The sequence below is a fragment of the Larimichthys crocea genome, chromosome XVI (genome assembly GCF_000972845.2).
Source record: "Larimichthys crocea isolate SSNF chromosome XVI, L_crocea_2.0, whole genome shotgun sequence".
Lineage (NCBI taxonomy): Eukaryota > Metazoa > Chordata > Actinopteri > Sciaenidae > Larimichthys > Larimichthys crocea.
This window is the reverse complement of record NC_040026.1, coordinates 4,657,893-4,675,581: the sequence shown is the minus strand read 5'-3', so window position 1 is coordinate 4,675,581 and position 17,689 is coordinate 4,657,893. Positions and strand designations below refer to the sequence as shown.

Genomic DNA, 17,689 nt, shown 5'->3' with positions numbered 1-17,689 from the left:
AGAGGGAGTTAAGTTAGTACTAATCTGTGACTAATCTGCATGCATGAAAAAGCATATACAATTATGTAACTTTATTCAAAAATGCATTTAGGATATTTAAATACAGAGTGACGACTTCACAATGAGTAAGGCATCCATTGAATTATTTTAAGTAATTGATTAATTATTATTTTTATATCACGTTGTAATGAATTACAGTAAATTTCAGTTCTCTCGCATAGTCTTTTTGATCCAGTCCACATAGTTGCTGACTCTGGTATAGACTCCATACATTCGCTGCTGTCCGCAGTCGACCCCCCAGCTGACAATCCCAGCAGCCCAGAACTGTCCAGCATGTTTAAGAGCGAAGGGGCCTCCATGATCACCTAGGCATGAATCCTTCCCACCTTCAGGGACTCCAGCACAAAGCATATTGTTTGTCAGATCTGGTACATTGTCTCTTGTCATCTTCACCTTATTGACTGAATTAAGACATGTCTCCTGCTCCACCACAGGGAGGTCTGCATACATCAGCTTCTTTGTCATCCGTGGGGGGTAAATGTTCATAATACCAAAGCCTGACACTATTCTGAAAACAAACAAACAAACAAACAAAATAACTATAAGAGGCAGCAGTGGTTAACTCAGAAAATTAGTCTTCAGATTCACATAATGGCACAAGAAGAGGAAGAATAAGCAAAAAATAAGAGTGCAAGCCAAGATGAATTGATTGAAGAAAACAAGTAATATAAAAATGGATTATACAAGATTATCAAATTAAAACTCTTAGTTGTTTCTTTACCCCATCATGCCAGTGACGTAGGTGGCAGCCTCTGGTGGCAAACATATCGGCATAATTGATGAGTTGAACGTGATTGATTCATTCACTTTGATTAAGGCAATAAATCACTTTGATTAAGCCTGCAAATAAACAGCATAGGAGGAAATAAATGTCAAGTCAAAAACATGGAGGCTATAGTAGGCACAAGACCACCCACCCGTACAGTCTTGTTCGATACTGGTTTTCCAGTGTGTGTTAGGTCATGAGCTGCAGTCATAATCCAGTTGTCTGCAATCACCATCCCTCCTGCCCTTATTCCATTTATATTCAATAAAACTTGCCAGGGGATAGTACCATCTGGAGCTTTGCTGCCTCCAATGATCCTTTGATAGGTAAAGATTTGTTTTGTGGGCTTGCCACAGACTGGATGAAACAGACATAAATTAGTTTCACACAGACTTCATGCTTCAAGTGTCCTAGATTAGATATCATAAGGTGTCAATTACCAGGTATACACGTTAGAGTGACATCGCTGTGTTTGGATCTCCACTTTCCGTCTGATTCACAGGTGAAAGTAACTGAAAAAGGGAGCTCATGGCATTTTTTTTAAGTAAAGATAATATCAAAAAATGTATTTTGTATTCATTATATGTTTGTAACAATATATACTGTATATATATCTCACCATTTGCACCCCCTGGGAAAGTGTAAAATGGTTCATTACAGTGATACTGAACAACAGAATGATACTGATTCTGAAAGGTCATCCCTCCATTTAGCAAAGGTTCAGGTTCTCCACAATCAATTACTGCAGGGGAACAAAACAAAGACATATTTATAGGTTGCCAGTGAAAGAAAGAAAACATCATCAGTTTGTATCCTTGGTCACAGGTCACGTAAATGTAATCTCTGAAGAAATATTTAGGTGATATTCCCCTGAACTGGACCTCTGTCTGCAGTTGTAGATGTGCAATTGTTACTGATTTGTGCCATCAACTAAACAAAACACTGTGTCTCTTTCACTTCTTCCCTCACCCTTTGTGGTGTAGTACTCCAGGCCCCAGCCATGACTCAGGCCTTCGTCATCAGTGTGGTAGTCCAGTCTGACAGTACTGGCATTTGTAGCTATCAGACCTGGACCCTTCCCACCACACAACTTCATTGGCTCTCTGTCTGGGATGGTCACCTTTAAGGAAAGAAGAAATGTGGTATGTTTTATACACACTGATGCATATCTAACTTGCTCTCTTTTTATTGTCATTTATTGTAAGGAACCTCTTTGCCAATACCTGCAGCCAGTGATGTAAACACCTGGGTCCTTGCTCAGTGTCCACACTCATTATGTGGAACTTGTCAGTGAAGTTGAGAGTGACAGTGAATCTGGGCTCCACAGAGATGATGTACTTGCAGGAGAGAAAAGGAGGTGAGGGGCCAGGGTACTTTGGACTAGACAGGTGTCCCTCATGCTTGGTAAATATATGTCCACTACAGGAGACTAGACATGCGGAAGGGAAACAAGGGATTCAATAGTTCACCTCAAAATAAAGAGTCTTTTTTTTTTTTTTACACTGGTTCAGCAGAATTAATTTCATGCTTTAACTACTGAGCTTCACTACATTAAGGCAAATCCAAAGAAGCATGGATTTAAATGTAGTTGCTACTCACACAGACATGTGCGCTGGTCTAAATGAATTTTGTATCCATTGTGGCAGGAGCAGTGGTAAGAACCAGGGCTGTTGACGCAGATCTGCGAGCAGAGTGGACCTGAGCCATCTGCAGAGTCCACCTTCAAACACTCATCTATGTCTGATAATAAGAAGGTCATTAAATGTCATTACCTAACCTAAAGTTAGGTTTAGTTTTAATTTGTGCATTGTGCAGAAAGACTCATCGCAAGATGATATCAAGATCAAGATTATTATAACGGCATCAAAACAAATTTTGGTCATACAATTTGATTTGATTCTTTGAAAGTTTTAATGCTCTTATTTCCAGCTCAAAGAGATACAGTTTACTTACAGTACATATTTTATATTTTTTTTGACTGTGTCGACCAAAATGCCTGGAAAAGCACTGTGTTAATTATGTTTTATTGTGGAATTTCTCTTGAATGTTGGTGGAAATAACAGAAAAGCTCTACCTATTGCCTTGTAGGTAGCAAAGAAGCCAGTGTGCTGTTGGGGTTCTGCAGTGGAGTCATTTGTTTGGAAAATGAGAGTTAGCCTGTTGCTTTGAGAAAGGATCAGCTCTTTGCCTGGGTGATCAGTTGAATTTTCCTGGCCACAAAACTTTCCCAAGATCTTTTGATCTTCAAGAACCTGTAAGACATTGTAAGATCAGTAATCATGATGAGGCACTCCCTGACAAAACTAAGCAAAATTGGTTATACCAGGCCAAGTCAGGCCGTAGGAACAAAAACAAAAACCCTGTATTGAATTTAGAAATGGTGTGTTTTATTGTTTAAGAAGTCAGCTTTTAATTTGTAAAAGTATGTTTTCAATAGCGAAATTAAATCTCTATAAAGATACAAGATATAACATTTATGTATTAAAATGTCTGAAAACGACTAGATCTGTGTTATGTTATTTTCTTGAGTGGTGTGCTTAACTTATCCCGAATGCTTCCAACAATGTTCAAACCCCCCCAAAATTTTATTTTTTTATTAAATTGTCGTCATATGCCTTTACCCACTCTAGTTGCAATAACTTCTGGGAAAACACCAGAGTAGTAGCCCCAGCTGAAGAACTCTGTTTGTGGTTATCAATACTCCAGTTAAAGTTATTCAGTAAATATTAGACAAAAATTTTGGTTCTGGTCTTAAGTACAAAAACACTGTTCTATTGTTTATAATATTACATAATATGAGGTTTCAATGTTGCTCTGACCATCAGAGAGTCTTCATAGCAGCCTGCAGAAGCTTTAATATCCAGATGTGTTAGAGACAGCCGGATCTTGTATCCCTTAGGAACCCAGAGGTGCCATTGCTTCAGCAGGTTTGGAAGATAAGGCTGGGGATACTGAGGGGACTGGACCTCCCCACGTATTTCAGGCTCAGTGTAAGGCAGCTGCCAGCACTCACTCACTGACAAACACAAAAACCTGGAATTATTGTGCATGAACAGAGAATTGGATCAAAGGTGTTAGTCCAAAGTTGACGCAAACAGAAAAAGAACAAAGTAACACAATCATTTTTTACCTTTTGCAACCACACTGTATTGCTTTAGCTTTCTATATGACATCGGTCTTATAATCACTGTTAAACACTGCTCATAGAGAGTGCTGTAGTGCAGTTCCACACTAGGGTTAATCACAAATTGACTAAAACATGTAACATGAAGGTGACAAAAACTGACAAAGCTTACCATATAACACAATAGGTCCATCCCATGTCTGCAATATGTTTAGCTCAGTGTGACTGCAGTTTTAGGCGAAATGCCTCATGAACAAATAGACCATTAAAGTCACACAGCCTGTGGTTCGCAGTATTTTGCAGTGGAATTTAACCTCAAGGGTTTGTTTATCTTGGCAAAAAATAAATAAATGCAGGTATCAATTGTAGAAAAACAGAAGCAATAATAATAATAAGTAAGTAAGTAAGAAGAATGAGTAAAACAGAGTGTTTGTAGGCAGTAAGCAGAGAATGAGTACTTTGCACAATATTGTGAAGAAAAAAAGTCAACGGAAGGAGAGCCTAGTGCAGTGAAATCAAATCAGCAAAATATGTCTATTAAACATTTAATTCACAATGAAAAGAAATTAATTCACACCACATTTTTTTGAGGGTGGGTGGTTGTCACATTGTGTCACGCTCTAAGGTAAATAACACTCCAGAAATTATTGTTACTGCTTTTATTGTCTTAAGAAAATAAAACCAAAGATTGAAAAGCAAAATATTGTTGAGTACTGGCAGAGCATATAGCGCTGGCATGTGTTGACAGTGTTACGCTCTCTTGCATATGACAGCTGGCACTTTATTTATGCAGACCTGACTTGCAAAGATGAGTGCGGACAGTAAACATCAAAAGGCTGAGAAACAGGTAATGTGGTGAAAAATGTGTTTAATTAAAAAAGAAAAAGATGCTATTTGGAATTTTTTGACTCAGCATAACTGGAAATGCATGTACATGTATGTCTTTCAACAACATACAATTATCATCTCCTCTTAAAGGTCATACAGTGTTAAGTGGATACTAATCTGGTTATCATCTTTACCAGACAGAAGATCTGTGACCAGTCTGAGATACACGCATAAAAAAGCATCTACAATTATGTCACTTCATTAAAAAAATCAGTGTGAAACAATACAATCAGTATGACATTTATTCAGTAATTTTATGGAAGCTCAGAGGTGTTTCTAAGTAGCATTTGATCATATTATAAGCTTGAAGATCTTAATTCATAGCTTTCCTTGGAAACAATATGCATTATGCTGTTAGAGATTTGTTTACTTGTTTTAATTGTTTTTAATTTTGTTTCATGACATTTTTCATATCATGTTGTAATGAATTACAATAGATTTCAGTTCTCCTGCATAGTCTTGTTGATCCAGTCCACATAATTGCTGACTCTGGTATAGACTCCGTATGTTCCCTGTTGTCCGCAGTCGACCCCCCAGCTGACAATCCCAGCAGCCCAGAATTGTCCATCATCACTCACAGTGAACGGGCCTCCGCTGTCACCTTGGCAGGAGTCCTTCCCACCTTCAGGGACTCCAGCACAAAACATGTTATTTGTTAGATTTGGTACATAGTCCCTTGTCCTCTTCGCCAGAGTGACTGAATTGCTACATGCCTCCTGCTCCACCACTGGGAGCTGCACGTACTTAAGCTTATTTGTCAGAATCCGTCGTCTGCCCTCCTCTGTGAGACCAAAGCCTGACACAAGTCTGAAAAAAAGGTAGAAGAGACAGTTATCGTGAACTCTATGGTGAGTCTCCTGTGAAAATTCACATGTGAAAACATGCAAATGCACCCAACTGAAGGAAGAGATACAAATAAAATGACCTAAAAATACACAATAGTGTTATGAATAATAATCCAGCAGTTGTTCCTTTACCCCATCATGCCAGTGGTGTATGTGGTGCCCTCTCCTGGTAAACATATCGGCATAATGGATGAGTTGAAGGTGACTGGTTCTTGCAGTTTGACCAAGCCAATATCATGGTCGTAGTTTAAGCCATTTGGGTTGTTGTATTCAGGGTGAACATGGACTGAAGCAGCATTCAAAGGAGACAGCTGCAGGGCCTTAACATTAGTGAGTCCCATGTAAGCCTGCAGCACAGGAATAAATATATATGTCAAGTCAAAATCATGGAGGCAATGGAAAGATAACACCACACACCACAGTAGCCCACTTACCCGTACAGCCTCGCTTGATGTGATATTTCCATTATGTTTGAGGACATGAGCTGCAGTCAAAATCCAGCGGTCTGCAATCACCATGCCTCCTCCTCTTTGTCCATCTACACTCAGTAACACTTGCCAGGGGATTGTATCATCTGGAGCTTCTTTGCCTCCAATGATTCTCTGATAGGCAGAGATTTGTTTTGTGGGCTTGCCACAGACTGGATGAAACAGACAGAAGGTTTACACAACACTAGAAGAGTGTCTAGACTAAGATCTAGATTAGCAAAAGTGATACCTGGTATGCATGTTGGACTGACAACCAAGTTATTGTTGGATCTCCAGTTTCTGTCTGCTTCACATGTGAATTCAGCTGAAGAGTAGAGAGAAGACAAAAAGAGAAATATAGTTTGATGTTAATCTTATCTTAAATGATGTTGAAGTGTACCTCTGGCTGTGTCAGTACACTGTGACATCATCGATGGGTATGGTTATAGATGCAACAGAGCACACACCCATTAATGATGCTTCGTGGGGAGTTATGTTTTTCAGCTTGGAGTTGAAGGTCCAGGGTGTAAGATTTAAGGATGTATTGGCAGAAATAGAAAATAAGTATGTTTTCATTAATGCATAATAATCTGAAAATAAGAATCTTTGGAGATTTATATCTACAGAGGAGGCCCCCTATGCTACCGCAATATTTCTACAATAGGATGGATAAACCATAAACTAGCTCTAGAAAATTTTGTAGCCACTACAGGTCCTATAAGCTTGGAAGTGGAAAGTGAGTGGAGAGGTTATCACTTGGTTGAAATCTTCAACCTCACCACTAGATAGAACTAAATCCTACACCCATTTGCTATACAATGTACATATGTTTATATGTAGATGTTTTTATATATTTGTATTAAAAGGCTTCCATTGGTTTCCATTAATTTCTGTACTACTTAAAACTACTTTTGTGTTCTGTTGTGTATTCATCACATTAAACATGTTTACATTATTGATGAGAGGCATTGCAGGGAACAAATCAATCTGCACTTAAACTGCATTAGCACACAATAATAGAGTGACTCTGGTGAAACTTAATGCAGTTCATACCTCTCAAACAAGTTTCAAGAGTCTTTTAATGGAAACCAATGGCTGGTATTAACGTTAGATAAAAATCTAAAATAGTAAACACTGTATATAGATATCTCACCAGTCATCCCCCCAAGGAGAGAGTAAAATGGTTCATTGCAATGATACTGAATAACAGAAAGGTACTGATTCTGAAAGCCAGACAGGAAGGTCACCCCTCCGTTCAGCAACGGTTTAGGTTTTCCACAATCAATTACTGCAAAAGAACAAAACAATGATGTTAATACTAATTAATAGTTTGCTGGAGAAAGAAGATTCAATTTGTGGTTGAATCAACCAGCTTGAAGTTAACATACTGTGGCATTCTGGCAGAGGGAGGTGCCACTGTCCACTGCTTTGGCACACTGCAGAGAAACTCTTGATCTCCTTCCCATTCTGACAGAGAACAGACACAGAATATTTGTTTTTATATTACACACAATGACAAATAAACAAGTGCCTTCTGTTGGTGTTGAGTATTAGACATTAGACAAGTTTCATCTCACCGTCATCAGCTTGTATCCTTGGTCACAGCGCACAAAGATGTGGTCTCTGTAGAGATATTCGCTCAGAACAGGAGTGACCCTGCCCTTAGCTACCTTACCGGGAAATGGACACTTCACTCCTGGATAGACAAGCAGATATGGAACATGCAGATCTATAGCTATCTAACTGTAAGTTATAATTAGACATTATGGTGAGAAATGAAATGAGTGCCAACATGAAAGGGCTATTAATGGACTGGTTGCACGGTTGACATTTTGATATGTCAGAGCTGGAGCATCATCATTACTGTTACTAAGCCCGTCTGTGTTTTTCCAGTTTTGATGTCTGCTGTGCTACCAGTCCATTGCAGTTTAATTGCTCATTGGCCTTCTCTTCCTCACTGTGGGTGCTGTAGTCCAGGCTCCAGCCGCTGCTTTGGCCGTCATTATCAGTGTGGTAGTCCAGAGTGACAGTGTTGGAATGTGTAGAAATTAGACCCGGACTCTTTCCACCACACAGCTTCATCGGCTTTTCGTTTGGAATGGTAATCTATTACGAGATGAGCATCACACAACTTGTTTATTGTATTTCTTTAGTACTATCATTTCCATGTATTTATATAACAATAAATAGTGCATGGAATTTGCTTGTCATTACCTTCAACCAGTGATAGGGACAGTTCAGGCCTTCAGCAGTGTCCAAGCTCTCGATGTGGAAGTTGTCGGTGAAGTTAAGAGAGAGAGTGAAGCCAAATTCTACAGAAATGATGTACTGACAGGTGACAGCATGTGGTGGTGGATTAGGGTATCCTGGACTGGACAGATGTCCCTCTGGCTCTTCAAATATACCACCGGTGCAGGATACTAGGCAATCAGAAAAAGCAGGAATCATCCAACATCACTTCTAAATGATTCATCAACTCAACTCCACCATTTCAAACTTTTGGTGATGCTACACTACCTGGATCCAGGTGTGTCTTATTAACCAGACGTTTTTAACTGCAGATATTAGCAGAGTTTCAGGAGCAGGACTACACCTCAATAATTTCATTTTCACTGGCCAGACTTCCACCACTGAGAACTGATTTATTGATTTAGATATCATTCATTAAATTACAACAAAACAAACTTACAGCATAGACATGTCGACTTTTAACTCTTTAAAAAGCAGTTGTTCATGGAAAGTACATAGGAAGTGTTTATCTGTTGCACGATACTCACACACACAGGTGCGCTGGTCTGAGCGAAGCTCGAAGCCATGGTGACAGGAGCAGAGGTATGAGCCAACTGTGTTAAGGCAGATCTGAGAGCAGAGTGGACCATCTTCAGTTTCTGGTGCAGAGCACTCATCTATGTCTGATCAAGAGAGAGACATTAAGTTAACTAAAGATGGTTCAGTGGTGGAGGTTCAGGAAAAGCTGACAGAAGATGGATAAGTGCTACCTATTGCCTGATACTCAGCAGAGAAGCCCACATTCTGGTGGCGCTCTGGGTTGCTTTTGTCTGTCTGGAACAAAAGCGTGAGTGTGTTGCCTGGAGACAATATGGGCTGGTTGCCTGGGTGATTCCCATCAGCTGAATTCTCATGGCCACAAAACTTTCCCAGGGCCTTACCATCATAGAGAACCTGAGGGGTCATACAAGGGATAAAATCATGATGAGTAAAAGTTATTTACTTAACAAATGTTGATGAAGGATGCAATTCACCACATGGCACTTATCAGCAGCAGAATTTGCTGCAGTGTTGCAGTTGAGTCACTTAAACCTTGAACTAAAGTTGCATCACAAGTCTTCCATGTTAGAATTTGCATCCAAGCCTTAGTCTCAAGTCTTCTCATTACTTTAGGCTGTTAAATTTTTTTTCATATAACCACTGGTTGATGAAATTTATAATATTAAAGGAGTCCCTCATATTAACACACAGAGAATTTCCCCCTGAATCTCTAAACTAATCTACCTTTGCCTTAATCCTAAACCTAACCATCTTAAGAGTCAGATATGTACCAATCAGAGCTAAAAATAAATATTGAACTAATATTTATCTGGTGAAAAGATGCAACTCAAGATAAATGATAATGTGTGTTGGATGTGTAAATAAACAACTGTTTGCTAACATATTTGGCATATCTTTAATGTCATTTAGTGTTGTCACTGTTGTTGCACTGCCTCCCAATAGCTAGTCTAAATGATTGTAGTCCTCCAAACAGACATCTGAGTTTAACTGATCTATTAAACTATTGTAGTTCATGTCAGTTTATTTCAGAGGTCTTATGCAACATGCACCATGTATCGCACTGGAATAAACCAAGACATATCTTTCAGTGGCAGAGTAACATGGAGAGGTATATACAAATTTGCCACAGATAGTGTTCTAGTTGAAGTTTAAGTTGTCAATATTCATACTTTAGTCAGTCAAAAGCACTTGAATACTAATTATGTTTAGAACACTGAGAAACTAGTCTATAGTTTGGGATACATGTGTTAAAATGTGGCTCTGACTGTAAGGGCGTCGTAATGGCAGCCTGCAGAAGCTTCAATGTCCAAGTGTGTGAAGGTGAGTCGGATATGGTAGCCCTCTGGTACACTGAGGTCCCACTGCTCTTGCAGGTTGGGAGGGTAAGGCTGAGGATACTGGGGGGACTGGATATGCCCATGCATTGGAGGTTCTGAGTCAGGCAGATGCCAGCACTCACTCACTGACACATACAGAAACCTGGATAGGTGCATGAACAAAGAAGAGTTCGATCTGTTTATTTGAGCTGCTGGTCCAAAGTTGATGCAAACAGAAAAAGAGCAAACACAGTGACACAATCAACAGAGATGATGCAACCGTATAACAACGTTGAGGCTTTATATATGGCATACTGAGACATTACTTAGTCAACCTATAAAACACCTCTCATCTGTAATGTGTGTGTACAGAAGACAACACACAATGGAATAAGAAACAGCTCCACAATTATAAAAAACTATAGGCAGTGATGTTTGGAATGAAAATAGACATTCATGACAAAAACTACAAAAACTATTTAAGTACAATCAAACAAGTGGGTTTAAAATTTCATCCAAACTTACCAAATGATACAGGTGGTCCACCCCATCTCTGCATTAAATCCTAAATCCGTGAGTGAACTGATGTGCTGTTGCACCAACAAATGTCTCACAATCAAGTGAAACATTAATGTCACAAAGTCTGTCGCTTCCAGTGTTTAGCAACTCATTGCGCTAATGCCAGGAATATGCCTTGTTTGTCTTGGCAAAATCAAATGAACTCTTCACTTTGAATTGTAGAAAAACAGAATCAAGAATTAGGAAGATCTTGTGTACTAGATACGTCCTGAGAAACTTTATTATTATTATCTTCTGAGAATAACTTAGTCTGATTGTATTTTTTAAACAGCTCTCAAGGTTTAGCCCCATATTTCAAATTTTCACCCTGAAACCTAATTTTACCACTAGATGGGGTTGTTTTTCTTTGCCCACAGAACAAACTGAGACCATGTCACTCTGGTTGTTCATATAGGGGACTAAAGATGATCCCTATGATCCTGCCTCATCGTTATCATACAATCAAAGAAAATCCTGAGCAGAATAAAACAAATCTAAACATTGAAACTTATGGGTAAATGCAGATATTTATAGGACAAAGAACAACCTTTAACTGGTCCTAATGTTTCAAACCATTACTGACACCACTAAGTGGTAGCAGAGCATTGCTTGTTCTCCAAATGCTGCAGCTGCAGACGAGGAAGTGACATCAGAAATGTTTTTTAAGAGAGCTACATGTGCATAATATGGGTAGCACTGTGATGCAGTGGTCAGCACTTTTGCCATGGTTTGTGGCATTTCTGTGTGGAGTTTGCATATTCTCCCCTTGTCTGCACGGGATAGGTTGACTGGAGACTCGACATTGCTTGTTTGCCTCTATGAGAAACACAATGAGCTGTGACAGAAGTGTGTCCATGGTGTACCCAGCTGGGATCTACACGACCTTGAGAGGGATAAGCAGTCACAGAGAATGGATGGATGGGTTTTTCCGTTGTCTGTCCATTATATGTCTTGTATCTGTCCTCTTTGTCTTTACTACTGTATGTGTCTGAAGCTCGCCTCTGTTGCTGCCTCTGTTCTGGATTTTGGTTATTGACTCTTTTGTTTGTTTTTGCCTCTATCTCCAGCCGCCTTTTGGTTAGTTAGTTTTTTGTGTTCCTTGGTGGTTAAAACCTGCTCCTGTGTTTCTTTGTGTTCAACCCCTATGTCTTTCCGTGTGGCTCTGTGTCTGCAATTGGGTCCACTCTTTACATGTGAGAACAGTCTGATGAAATAATCAATGAAACATGCTGTGCTGAAAAGCATTTTATTTGTGTTTTTTTCATACATTTGTTATATAATGATACACAGTATGAAGAAATTGTCATATGAATACTGTGATATTAATTCCAAACGTTATGTTTCCATATGTGAAAATGACTAAAGAATTTTGTATTCCAGCATATAGAGGAAAACTTGTTTTTGTGTGTATGTAAGCTGTTAATGATTAAAATCAAAAATAGAGTATATTATTCAGTTGGTTAAAACTTATTAACAAAAGTTAAGTATGAAGCCATAACCTGATAAGAGTTTAATGTTATTAATTCTGGTGCATTTAATTTCAAGATTATTGTATTTATTTTCATTTACATCTTAGAAATGTGAATCAGTCCCGAAATGCTTTTATGTTTAGTAGCAAAGTATTCTCTCCCCCATCTTCACTTGTCTATTAATTTTGAGCTATTTCCGCCTTAATCCAGTCTAAGTAATTTTCCACCTTGGTATAATAACCCTTGAACTGCCTGTCTTCACAGGGCGGTCCCCAGGACACAATGCCTTTCAGATAGTAAGGCTCTCTGCCTTCAGCCAACATTGGCAAAACAAACGAACCTCCACTGTCTTTATGGCAGCTGTCCTTCCCTGCCGCTCCAGCACAAAACATGTTATCAGTGTAGACCATGTGTCTGTTATTTTTTGTGCGAGGTGTATCCCGACAACGTGAAACGGGGTAGACCCCAATATGAGCGTATTTTAACATGACCGATGTAACCATTTTATCAAATTTTTCTGTCATCCCGAAGCCTGAAATTGTGCCTTGCTCGTTTTCCACCAAGCCGCTGTTTGCCTCTGGCAGGCAAATCGGAAGAAGGTTTGGGCCTAAAGACACCCTGGAGGCTAATTTGATAAGAGCAATATCATTGTCAAAATTTGTGCGATCTTTAATGCCACTGGTGTAGAGAGGGTGAATTATGATCTTCTCACTGTTCATGACAACTACATCAGAGGACTTGATGAATGCTGGTCTTGTTTGTTTTGCATCTACCATTCCACCATACAGGACCAAAGAGGTTTCCTCTACATTTTCCACAACATGAGCTGCCGTGACAGCCCATCGGTCATTGATCAGTGATGCTCCTCCTCTCCTCGGCTCTTTTATCAAAAGATGCCAAGGGATCTCTCCCAGCTTTGCATCTTTACCTCCCAGAATTCTGCCTGTATTCGCAGGGTGTGTTTTAGGCCTCCCACACACTGAAATACACAAAGAATTGTCAAAGATTAATATAAAATGGGAAACATCTACAAAATAATGATGGCTTATATGAGAAAATCTACGAAATACATTTAAAGTCATACCTTCAATGCATTTGGGCATCTTTGTCTCGCCGTCTCCTGATTCCCATTCACCTTTGGCATTGCAAGTGTATGTGTCTGAAAGAATGAACAAATCATATAAATGGAAGTAGAAAACTTTGTATTCTTAAAAGTTAGTTTAGAAAATAAAGGGATGTGTAAAAGCTTCCTATAATCACCATCTCCTTCCAGTATGTAGTACTCTGAAGTGCATTGAAACTCGATCTGGTCTTCATACAGAGTTTGAGGGTTATCTGAGTCCACCAACTGAAGGATGCTATCCACTGGGATATCTGGAAAACCGCAATTCACCGCTACACAAGAGAAGATGTGAGAAAGACACAGTGAAAGACAAACCCAAAAAAATTCAAAAGAAGCTTGAGAGTTCATCAGACTCACGTTCACAGCTGTAACTAGGACTCCATACGCCTGTATTCAGGCATGTGGTCTCATACTCTGATGACAGGGCCAAGGTGCCTTGCTGCTTTGCAAAAGGAGAACTCAATTAGTGGCGTGCATACATCAAATGTAAAGGTATTGTAGCTCCTAGTTCTCTGTGTACTCACAGTATTCACAGCATAGCCAACGTCACAGGTGACTGTCACTGTTTGACCCTGATGGTATTCTGACTTACGGGGAGCTGCAGTGGAGTGTGGCGTTACCTCTGCTAGACACACTTTGTCTGTAGAAAAGAACAATTATGATCATGTGTGATCAGTTTTCACCAAACTTTCTTTTCCCATTGTGTTACGATGAGGTGAGGAGGCTGCAGTACCTCTGGTCACAAAGTGGAGACTGAAGCCTTTGTTTGTGCCAAAGCCATCAGAGGTGAAGCGGATTTGGACATGATGTGAGTGAGTGAGGAAGGGAGATGGGGGAGGTGTGTTGCCGCAGAAAGGCCCCAGAGTCCCAGTGTGAGTTACAATCTGCAAAAATAAACAACACAGGTAAAACACTGAAACATTGTTCAATATAAATTCAATATAAATATAGTCTTCACCATTTAGAACACACCCAAATCATTACTGGTTACATAATGTTACAGGTCCAGTGTGTAAAATGTAGGTTAATCTATAGCAGATATGATAGAAACGGCTTCACCTCAGTTAATAAAAAATCAACCATAAGACAGTGCTGGGAAAAGGAAGCTAACATAGCAGTTCCAGAGGAAATGTGGCTTCAGTTATGGGAAACCCAGTCTGCTTCTGCCAATTCTCTGTTTTGAAATAATTTCTGGGGGAAAATCTCACAGGTTTTTTTTTTTTATTAGAGATACGAATTTAGTGGGTCTCAGTGCTCCTGCTGGAGGAAGTGTGGATTGGTTTCAGCAGACCATGTTCAAATTTTCTGGTTTTTCCCCTTATGATAAGCCTTTCTAGAAAGGAGTGTGCTGTTTGGTTTCAGACATTCTAGACCTGAAATCTGATTTCTCATGAACTTTTTGTACCTTGTAAATATTCCTAAGGGCCTCAGAAGGAGCCACTCATACCTTTTGAAGATCTTTATGACTGCGAGTAAAAGAACAATCACAAAATGCTGGCTCCAGGGGAACCCACTATCTGTATAATGGAGAAAATGACTTTCACCCTTCAACTACAAAAGGAAAAGGGGGATACTAGGGAAAATCGGACTGTGATAACCATGTAGACTTAATTTAATTTAATCACTAATTTAATTTTGATCACTTTGTAAAGATCTGTAGATCAGCATCAATAAGTGAGCATCTATTTTGATTCCTTGTTTTAAGACAATAATAAGTGAAATGTTTCAAGGAGGAAAAGGTGAAAATCCACTTTAAAATGGCCAAAATGGGATCCTTTATATTTGTCAGATATAAGTTTCAACACTTTTGTCTGAGCTTCCTCTTTATCATCTGCTGTGTAAAGTTTTAGAAAGACCTTCATGTGGTATTTACATATTCTCACTCATCTCTTACCCTCAGTGCGTCTATGCATTGACCATCGGGGCTTTGCTCCACATCAAAAACATCAGAGAAGTGCAGCTCCAGCTGCAGGTGGGGCTCCACAGATAGGGTGTGCTGGCATTTGGCGTTCTCTGCGTATGAAGCAGGCCAGGATGGACTGGATATGTCACCCTTTTTCAGCCCTGACAGATCCTCAGTACACCCCACTGTGTTGAACATACAAGCTCATTGTCATCACCATCTTCATTATAATCAACATAATCATAAGTATTACATGTTCAGCACTTCTCATCTATTTCCACTCTCTCCCTTCCCTTTTTTCTTCCCCCTCGCCTGCCTGCTTCTGCTTCCTCAATTTTTCAATTCTCACTTCATGTTTCATGTTTGTCCCTTCCGCCACTGATTTGTCTCGTTCTGCGTGTGAAATTTTTTGTACCAGTGCAAGTGTGTTTGTCCTTGTCCAAGTGGTAACCATGGCGGCAGGAGCAGTAGTACCCTCCAATGAAGTTGTGGCAGAACTGTGTGCATCTGTTGTCGGGGTCGCTCTCGCATTCGTCATAGTCTGAGGGTGCAAATTAATTAAAGGTCAGATGTAGAAAAGCATAGGGAGATCCTCTAAACTAATCATTGGGAAATATGTTGTTCACAAGATCAGCCCTGTACTTTTCTTCTAACAGATCATGTGATAGGTTAGTTGGAGAAATTTAAGTAGACACCCCTGACCTGTAACAGCCCAAAAGAGCAACTTTTATGTCAGGTGTTTATGTTGTTCCTGTTTTCATCAAAAGTTTCAGTATCAAGCTGTTTCATTCATTTTTTTTGATACATTTCTTGCCATATTATGTGCTTTTGGTGGTGATTATTCGGTTATTTAAAGTACTTAAAGTAAATTTGCAGCAACATATTAAACTCTAAACTTAGCTTAGCATAATATCTTGTCAGCCCGGCTCTGTCTAAAAGTAAAAAATCTCCCTACCAGGACCTCTAAAGCTATCTAGCTATATCTAGATACAGTATAAGTAGTTGTATACAATGCAGGAGTTTCCCATTCTTTTGATGAAACTCATTTTCTACTGTACAGTCAAGACTGCGTGAACCATTAGGCAGGACTGAGATGAGACATCATTTACTGAAGCCCTGTCAGCAGCTTTGAAATGAAACTGAAAGTCTGAGTGCAAAACACTTTAGGAGCACCAACTTTAGTTATTTATATGCTCTATAACTAAAATTATGAAAAAATTAAGGAAACACACAATGACCAAACCCTACCCAAAACCCTTAACACTGATTATTTTTGGCTTTATTCATTTATAAAATGAAAAAAGTACCAAATTGTTTCAGTTTAAACACCATTGTGTATTGTCTTCAGACTTTAATTATGATACATTATGATAACAAGTCTAGCTGGAGCTCTTCTGGGGAATGTGTAAAAATAATATTGGCACAAATACAGTGGACAAAGGAGTGACTCATACAGCCTAGTATTGTTTTTCTCCTTTACATCTCACCTTGACTGCTGTAAAAGCCTCTGAAGCCGGTGTGCCTCCTTGTGTTTGAGTAGTCAGAGTAGAACGAAAGAGAGAGACAGCCACCCGGGGAGGAGACGAGAGAGGGATTTACAGCGGACTGAAGCTCCTCAAATTCCCTTTTGCCACACAGAACGGAAATTAAGTTTCCATCTGAATAGACCTGAGAAACAGATCAGAGATCAAATCAGAATATTATGCAGTCAGTTACCTTCTTAAAGTAGAGACATTTTAAGTTTATCTTGACCCCTGACCTTCACGGCATCGTTTTCACAGTCTTGGCTGTCCTCGAGGTCCAGGTGGATGAGCCTGATGGAGAGGGTGTGTCCTTTGGGGGCACACCTGCTCCAGTTTAGACTGGAATAGGGCAAGTATCCAGTGGGATACCCTGGAGACTCCACCCATCCCAGCAGCATCGAGTAGGCCGAGTGTGAGAGCAGGAGAAGCGGGAGACTAAGTGAAAATAAGGGGTTATATATTGTAAAGGAAAGGAGGGGGAAGTGGAGTAAACACAAGGACCACAAAGTTAAGAAATAAAAAGTATTAAATAATGCTAAACGTTAAAAAATTACCCACAATAATTCACAAAATCACAGAGCTCTAACAAAATCTATTAACATCCTTCTATCATACGATGTAATTATCTGTTTTATAGTATTAAAATGCAAAAATTCTAACCCACCTTAATCGTAACATCATGATCCGATCAAATCTCTTCACAAATAAACTAACTCAACATATCTCCTTCCCCTTTTTATTAAAATGTACTTTCCATCCCTCTCTCTTCCCTGTCGCCCCCCTTTCCTTCTCACTTATATTTTGCAAACGTAGGCATTTTATAAATCTATTTGTAGGTTGTTTTTTTGTACTCTTAC

The 17,689-nt window shown here is 39.4% G+C and overlaps 3 protein-coding genes across 3 annotated transcripts; all 3 read right to left on the bottom strand.

Moving 5' to 3' along the window:
• Positions 1-96: 96 nt before the first annotated feature.
• Positions 97-4,236, bottom strand: LOC104932556 (complement C1r-B subcomponent-like). Its single transcript, XM_019261250.2, is given in 11 exon segments — positions 97-568; positions 782-944; positions 947-1,183; positions 1,267-1,338; positions 1,446-1,568; positions 1,796-1,946; positions 2,050-2,255; positions 2,426-2,566; positions 2,901-3,078; positions 3,646-3,859; positions 4,123-4,236. Coding segments are annotated over 11 exon segments (1,875 nt in total). The 5' UTR covers positions 4,149-4,236; the 3' UTR covers positions 97-204.
• A 565-nt stretch (positions 4,237-4,801) lies between these two features.
• On the bottom strand, positions 4,802-10,906 carry LOC113744023 (complement C1r-A subcomponent-like). The gene is made up of 13 exons (XM_027289719.1): positions 10,782-10,906; positions 10,206-10,419; positions 9,150-9,333; positions 8,928-9,062; positions 8,365-8,570; positions 8,109-8,256; positions 7,728-7,846; positions 7,539-7,617; positions 7,304-7,438; positions 6,401-6,475; positions 6,118-6,323; positions 5,816-6,030; positions 4,802-5,645 (listed from the first exon to the last, which is right to left on the bottom strand). The coding sequence occupies exons 1-13, from the start codon at positions 10,883-10,885 to the stop codon at positions 5,279-5,281; spliced, it is 2,187 nt and encodes a 728-aa protein (XP_027145520.1). The 5' UTR covers positions 10,886-10,906; the 3' UTR covers positions 4,802-5,278.
• Positions 10,907-12,044: 1,138 nt separating this feature from the next.
• On the bottom strand, positions 12,045-17,654 carry c1s.2 (complement component 1, s subcomponent .2). Its single transcript, XM_027289721.1, has 11 exons — positions 17,497-17,654; positions 17,069-17,267; positions 16,797-16,977; positions 15,725-15,850; positions 15,301-15,494; positions 14,140-14,290; positions 13,931-14,046; positions 13,764-13,845; positions 13,544-13,678; positions 13,368-13,442; positions 12,045-13,262 (listed from the first exon to the last, which is right to left on the bottom strand). The coding sequence occupies exons 1-11, from the start codon at positions 17,511-17,513 to the stop codon at positions 12,463-12,465; spliced, it is 2,076 nt and encodes a 691-aa protein (XP_027145522.1). The 5' UTR covers positions 17,514-17,654; the 3' UTR covers positions 12,045-12,462.
• Positions 17,655-17,689: the final 35 nt, after the last annotated feature.